The sequence below is a fragment of the Talpa europaea genome (assembly GCF_964194135.1).
Source record: "Talpa europaea genome assembly, chromosome: 8".
Classification (NCBI taxonomy): domain Eukaryota; kingdom Metazoa; phylum Chordata; class Mammalia; order Eulipotyphla; family Talpidae; genus Talpa; species Talpa europaea.
The window spans coordinates 81,284,298-81,292,506 of record NC_140075.1 but is presented as its reverse complement, the minus strand read 5'-3'; the positions used below and the strand labels follow the sequence as shown (position 1 = coordinate 81,292,506).

Here is an 8,209-nt window from a genome sequence, read left to right as displayed (position 1 = left end):
CAAGGGGTTAAGCACAGCACTATGAAGTCATATATTTTTTGTTGATTGTACACTTGCCATGACCCAACATCAAATGTGTGATTCAAAATCGTTATTTTGTAAGCATACAGAATAGTGTCCATTTTCCCACGTGTGGTAATTGTATGGTAGGTTTCCTAGTTGTGTTTCTGGTAGGTTAAGGAAGGTCTCTCCATACTATTGCCAGTTGGCAATTTTGTTTTGTTATCTACTTCTCGAATAGGATATCTCTGTCTTTGTTGTTTGCGTTCATCCATAGAATTATAATGAGTTTTTGGGCATACAAAAATATGGAATCCAAATAACTATTTTGGGTGTGATGTATTCCAACGTTGCAGCATAGTATGTGTTGTTGAAAGTTAATGCTGTTCTATGAATGAATTGTTGTAGCTCTGAGAACTGAGTTTTAAGAATACCCATTATTGGTATTTTGTGATGATGCGACCCATCACATAGGAAGATTGTTGGTTTTGGCATTTTAATGTAAGTGTCGAGGTCATTATTTGGATAATTTTCTTGTCCAGGAGAAACTTGTTTTATTGGCTCCTGGGTCAATAATAAAGAAAGTTCTGATTGTCTTTTCCTCATTAAACTTTCCATCATTTTTGTTGTCTGCTACAGATTGTATTCCTTTCGTTGCATTTATAACCATGCTACTTTAATCTTTTGTGGCCTCTATATTTGTATCATTGAAGAATTCCCTCATAGTAATGTTATAGGGCAAGGAGAGAGACACCCCAGACCCACAAACCTGCCTGTTCTAAATAGGTTCTACCATACACCGCATCAACATGAGACTGTAATGAAAAGGAACTTTTAATACAATTAGTAAACAATACAGGAAAGGCAAAGAATATAGTTTCTAAATCAAGCACCCAAAGTTACCCATCCCCTCGTGGGTAAAAGTCTACCCAAGCAGGATTGGCCCAGAGCAGAGCAAGGCCCCAAACCTTGCCACACGTCTAAAGCATCTTCCAGTGGGGACCCACAGAAAAGGATCAGAAACAACCAGACAAGTCTGGGAGGAAAAGAGCAAAATCAAAATCAAGATAAAAACCGCCATTGTCACCTCCCTATGAGCCTCTTACCCACCTCTGTGTCAACCAATCCATGACCAAAAGGCAAGCGCAGTTTTTTCTCATGTCTCTCAGCTCCACGTGTCTCCTCCAGATCTCCTTCTGGCTCTCCATCCTCTTTCTTCCTTCCTCAGTCTCTTCTGCAGCTTCTTCTTCCTGCTCAGCTCCACCCTCTTGGGTTGGGGCAGGAAACCTGGAACCTCCCCCTTTCCTGGGGACCACCCTATTACAATGGTAGACTAAATAGACATATATAAAAACATTTCTAGATGCATGAACCAACACATATTCACCTAGAGTCAATTTTATTTATATACAATGTTCTGGATATATACATATATATGCCATTTGATAAAACAATATATTAACCACTTTGATTTAGTTACTTATAATTCATGTGCCAAACCATTTTTCCATCCTACTTATGATAACAAATTGCCACCCACCCCTCAAAAAAAGATTTTTCATAATACATTAATTAGTTGTACTATAAGCTCTTAGTGTGATCTCAGGTCTGGCAGTATCCAGACGTTGTTTCAGGGGTTCCTCAAAGAACCTCTTTTTTTCTAACTACATGTCTATAAGGCCAGATTTTCTTCACATGAGTCAGTCAGAACATATATCACAACAAATTAAATGCAGAAGCAGAAATGAGAATCTAGCTGTCTTCTATTGAGTCTAAAGAGATTTATAAAAATGTGAAATAGTATTAATCCTTTTTTGAAATATCTTATTTGGAAATTGTTAATATTTCATTAAAAATGTTATGGTAACACATGAGTTATTTTGCAATGAATTAGTAAAAAAGTTTAAACTATTTTAAAATTGGCTAAATTTAATATTAGTTTTACTTTTACTATAATAGATATTAATAGATAAAATCCACATAAACAAAAACTCATTGACGAACGCGGTAATTTTTAAGAGAGTGGTCCTGAATCTAGTTAGAAAACTGTTGTACTAAAGGATCTATGATAATGACTGGCATACAATCAACAACTTTATAAAGGTAATGGAAAAAACTATTCTTTGAGATTAATCACTTTTCAGAAAAATCTTTTAATTTTGACATAAGTTGTATAGAATCAAAAAATCCCAATGTGTTTTTCATTGTTAGAACACATTATTTATGCAATATTGCTACTCATATATTTATATTTCTCTCATTTGATCTCAGTTATAACAAAAACAACAAAAGACCCCAGAACTTTTTATCACAGAGAAATCATTGCTCAACTTTTATCAAATTTTAAAAGATCTTTAAGATTCTCTTCAGAAAGATAATTAACATTTATAAATCATTTAAAATTAAATGACGGATAATGCTACAAAGCTTTCTACCCCCAAAATGTCTGCACAAAAATTTTGCTGAGAAATATATTCTTTCAACACTTCCAGTTACCAGTCCAGTATGTAAGGAGTTTAAAAGTTGCTACTCCAGAGCCTCCCCACTGGCACAGCAGGTTGACCACAGCGCTGTGAAGCTGTCCACAGCCTCTGCAGCACGGGTTCGATTCTAGGCCAGCCAGGGAGATACCCACATGTTCTTTTCTCCTAGCTTTCTTTTTCTCTCTGTTTTTTTGGAAGCTTCTATTGTTATATCCTCAAGCTCACAGATTTATAAACTCTTTACTAATGAGACCATTGAAAGACATTCATTTCTGTCACTGTGTTTTTGATATTTAATATTTGTTTTCTTAGAATTTTCATTTCTAGGCCTCCCTGGTGGCACAAGGGGTTAAGCACCGCACTATGAAGCAATCCACAGCCTCTGCAGCATGAGTTCAATCCCTGGCCGGCCAGGGAGAAACCCACATGGCGAGGCAGACCTCTCCTGTCTCGCCCGCTTCTCCCCTCAGCAGTGTTTTTCAGTCAGTCTGCCTGTTCTTTTCCCCACTCTGTCTCTGGTGGATCCTCTCATCCTCCGCATCTCTGGCCTGTACACCAGCTCTCGTACGCATAAATAAATAAATCTTTTAAAAAAAAAAACAGAAAAAATATAACAAGAACAACAACAAAAATAAATAACAAAAACATAACAGACCAGTATTTCTCATGGACATAGATGCAAAAATCCTCAAAAAAAAATATCAGTATATCAAACCCAAAAAAGTAAAAAACACTTATACACATGACCAAGTGGGATATATCCCAGGTTAATGTAAGACTGGGTCAACTATCATATCAACAGGCTAAAGAAGAAAATTCATATGATTTTATCAATAGATGCAAAAAAAGACATTTAACAATATCCAATACATATTCATGATTTAAAAAAAAAACTCTTAGTAACTAGGAATAAAGACGAACTTTGTTAATCTGATCTGATAAAGAACATCTACTAAAAGCTGAGCATTAACATCATACTCAATGAGGAATTTGAAGCTTTCCCACTAAGATCCTCTCTCACCATTACTTTGCAACATCCTATTAGATGTACTAGCTAGTACAATAAGAAATAAGGTAAATAAGAAAATAAGGTAAAAGATTTAAATATTGCATAAGAAGAAATTAAACTGTCTTTGTTCATACATGACATAATTGTCTATGTAGAAAATCTGAAAGAATTACTGTGGTGCATCCAGGCAATGGAAAACTATTTTATTGAATAAAGGAAATTCAATCTTTCAAGCCATGAAAAGACATGTGGGAAATTTAAAAGCATATTACACCTGAAATAAACCAATCTAAAAAGGCCACATACTGTATGATTCCAACCATGTGACATTCTGGAAGAGGCAAAACTATAAACACAGTAAAAAGACCATTGGTTGCCAAGCCTGAGGAGGTAGGCAGAAATGAATAGGCAAAGTACAAAGGATTTTTAGGGCAGTGAAACTATTTTGTATGATAATGTAATGTGGATACCTGTTATCATATTTGTCTAAATCCACAGAATGTACACTGACAATGTGAACTATGAACTTTGGGTGTGTCATAGGCAGCTATAGTTGCTATAATAAAATTCCTTTTCTGGGAGGCTTCTCACAGTTCTAGAGGCTGGAAAGTCCCAGGTCAAGGTGCTAGTAGATTTGCTTCTAGGTCAGCACTCTTGTCCTGACTTTCAGACTGCCATGTTCCCAACGTATCCTCACATGGTGGGGAGAGAAGGGGAGTAGGACTCTTGTCTTTTCCTCTTGAAAAGATACTAAACCCCATGATTAAAAAATGTCCTTGTTGTACCTACATGATGGACTACATGAAACATTCATCAAACTGGAAATTCCAACATAATCACATTCATACAATGGGAAAATAGTCCTCCCCCCTCCCCTGAAAAAAAAAGGTAGGCAGGGGGTATTATTTGTTTCTTAAAATTGCTGCTTTTCCTTCAAAATGTTCTGAAATCAAAATTTTCATCTGTCAGATAGTATTACTACCCTGAAAATTTCCCTACCTTACTGAGTTTATTTCATATTTCTTTCTCACACACATATATACATATAAATAATGTATAGGTAAAAACATCACTTTGTATCCGGGCTGACAATATAAAGTTCTAAAGACTATTTCAAACTTTTTATTATGAAGCTAATTTTTTTAAGGAAGCTAATTATCTTAAAAAGATGTTTGTGCAAAGATACTACTTGAAAGATATGTTCACAAATTTTGATGTGCTATTTACTATATCATATGTATAATAATACTGCAAAAGAATCCTTCCTGACAACTGGAAGAATATCCTGAGAGTCCTAAGAAATTTTTTCCTTGAGACCCAAACTGGAAAACTATCATATGTACCACCTGAAAAAAAAAAAAAAAATCAACACTTCTAGAAATATCTTCCAAACAGACAGCCTGTAAGGGAGAATTCAGAGATAAAGTTATGAGGCTTTCCTTTTTGGGGCCCCTATTAACTGCAGAGGTGAAGACCACAAAAACTGATAGTAAACCATCAGCTGGTGAGATTGAGGAATGAATACAGCGTGACTACAGAACTTCAAAAGTGGCTCCTCCCAAAATTTCCACATTTCCTCAGAGCAGGGCTTCCCTGGTTTAATCGAAGTTTAGAAATTGAAGGTAAAGATCAGAATTCTCTGCCACTTCTGTGGGGCTACCTTAGGACATAACCTTTTGAAGCAGCATAATATACAGGTTAAATTTAAGTCATTTTAAAAGTGTTCATTCCACTCAGTGTCATACATCACTATCCAATAGGTTTTGATAATTTTTTCTTTAAATATAAAAAGCTGATACCTGAAGTTCATAGTAATAAAATAATTACTTCCACTGAAATATTGTTTATACAAGCAACTCTAATATCTGATTCACATTAACAAAACTAGGAAAATATACTTTGTATAATAAATAAAATATAAACACAAAATATTTCAGTACATAAATAAAAGCTTTGCACATCCCAAATGCAATACATATATAAAATATATCTAAAATTTAATGAGGTACTACAAACAACTATAGTTTTCATTATAAACTGCACATATATTTCACTATAGAAATATATTTCCTCTAACATTTTAGATTTCAGAGATAACATGTATTGTGATATTGTAGAGAATAATTTTACATACTGAATTTTTTTAGTATCAACATTATTAGTAATTCAGTGGAAGTTTATGACTGTGATAATATTTACAATTTCTCAGTTATGGAAAAAGTACCATTTTACAGACTATGAAGACATAGTATTCTATTTCTGGATAAGCGGTAATAACGAAAATTAATGAAATTTAGATTTTCAACATCCTGAATCTTGACCACCAACTCTGTAGAATGATATGGACCAAATATAGGGTTTTCCATACAAGCAAGCTAGTAGGTTACCATCCCATTTCATTATGAAAATTACTTTAGAAGCACCCTTCAAGGCGAAATGTATTTTAATTGTCTCAAAAGTTAAGAAATATACTGCTTCTCAATATTTCAAAGTTTGTATGATAAACCTCTTTAGACAGTTTAAAACATGGTCTTTAGATATGAAAGAACAAACTAATAACTTAGGAGTAATGAAAAGACAATTGAAGGCATTTATTCCCCTATTCAAATAAAGGTGAGAAAGTTAGGATGCCTAAGAAAATGTCATGAACTAAGTGCTGGGGTGGGGGGTGGGGGTGGGCATGAATTCAATACTTAATACAAAACCAGGATTTATTTTATTATTTTTAGTGGACTGTATTAGTTATCTGAGAAGAAGCTATTTAACTGAGTTATTGAAGGAGAAGCTTAAGCTAACTTTAGAGTGATGAAAAAAATCTATTATTTCTGAAAGTTGATAGTTTTTTATTTGAATCTTATACTCCTCAAAAATGTATAATTTTTTCAGGAAAGAATAAATACTGAGTGAAAATCTGTATAACTATATACTTCTTTAAGAATGTGGGGGTTTTGGCAGCTTAAAAGGAAAATACAAATACAAATATAAATTAATCTGCCATTAACATCTTATTTCCATATGTCCTATGCCATATAGTCTCTGAGCATATTTGTTTCAAATTTTATCTTCTAAATAAAGCCTCCAATTTGGGGGGTAAAATATACAATGTTTAAAATGTTTAAACATATGACATATATGGAGTACATAACAATTTAACTGCTACTAATCCAATGATAGTTATTTTCTGTTTCTTCATTTTGTGCTCTTTGTTCCTCTCGGTGATTAGCTGCAGTCCAAAATGTTATTTTTTTTAGTACTTGTTGCAGAAGTTTAGGAGGTAATAAAGATATCTGACTTTCTAAAATCATAGCATTTTTACCAATACAGTCAAGGCATGACCTGTAAACAAAACAACAGAATTATTAATTCTTGAGCCAAAAGTATTAATATTCGTATAGGTGTTTTTAAAAATAAAAATAAAAGTCACTAGAAAGTTTTACTTGATTATGTACTTCCTCTATTGATTGGAACTTGACAGACTGTGTGTTCTTTCTAGAACACCACAATTAAGTGTCTAGTTTTATAATAGAAACACAGTGTAAAGTGATTATTACAACTTAAACCATGCAGAATGTTCTTTAAGTAAAAGACTTAAACTTGACTTCAAAGCAGGTTAGTTCTTTAACATACCCTTTTCCATGTATCTTTCCAGCCCAGTAACCACTTACTCTATTCTGAGAACTTTTTCCTCCATCACCCTAAGATAAAGCATCTAACATTCATTTGCATACAACATGACCCCCATCTGTCTCTGTAATGACTAGATTGGGTCGTACAGTTAAGTAGACCAGGAGAGGCAGGCCTGAGCAAAGCAGGGGAGCAGCAGTAGGAGCCAACAAGAGACCCCCTAATCTCCTCCTAGGGAATCTGGGAGTTCCATTTTCCCCCTTTTGATTCCATCAGAAAGCAAGGCCCTTCCAAATATAATTCCTTTATAACTTAAGCTACTTGAAGGGGGTTTTATATATTAAAAAATAACAACAATAACAAAAATGTGATCAAGATAAGAACTAATAGATACTAAAAGTATCTATTCCAGGGCCTCCATGGTGGCGCAGGGGTTAAGCATAGCACTATGAAGCTATCTGCAGCCTCTGCAGCACAAGTTCGATCCCTGGCCAGCCAGGGAGCTACCCACATGGCACAGCAGACCTCTCCTGTCTCGCCCGCTGCTCCCCTCAGCAGTGTATTTCATTTGGTTTGCGTGTTCTGTTCCCCACTCTACCTCTGGTGAATCCTCTCACCCTCAGCATCTCTGGTCTGCACCTCAGTTCTTGTATACATAAATAAATAAATCTTTTTTTAAAAAAAGTACCTCAACAGATAAACTTTTTTCTTTTGCGTTTTTTGGTTTTTTTTTAATTTTATTTTTATATTCCCCATACAATTACAACCCCCTTATTTTGACCCCAAGCCCTCCTTTCCCTGCACCTCACCCCCCATAGAGTGTCTCTGGTTCATAGTTGTTTGTTGATTTTGATATTTTCTTTCTTATAGTTACTCTTTTTCCTGGTCCCTTATTTTAAGTTTTCTAGATTCCTGCTATGAGTGAGACCATCCGGTATTTTCCTTTTTCTTTCTGGCTTATTTCGCTGAGCATGATCCCTTCCAGCACCATCCATGTTGCTGCAAATTGCATGGGTTTATCTTTTTTGAATGCTGATTAATATTCCATGGTGTATATGTACCACATCTTCTTGATCCAGTCATCTATTTTTGG

General features: G+C 34.7%; 1 protein-coding gene across 1 annotated transcript in view; it reads right to left on the bottom strand.

Annotated features, from left to right (window-relative positions):
* Nucleotides 1-6,641: 6,641 nt before the first annotated feature.
* KLHDC1 (kelch domain containing 1) overlaps nt 6,642-8,209 on the bottom strand; it is a gene marked incomplete at both ends in the record, with an annotated part of 33,140 nt that continues 31,572 nt past the window's right edge. The window contains one exon of the mRNA XM_084240267.1: nt 6,642-6,828. Within this exon, the coding sequence (XP_084096393.1) occupies nt 6,642-6,828 (187 nt within the window). The remainder of the gene's footprint in view (nt 6,829-8,209) is intronic.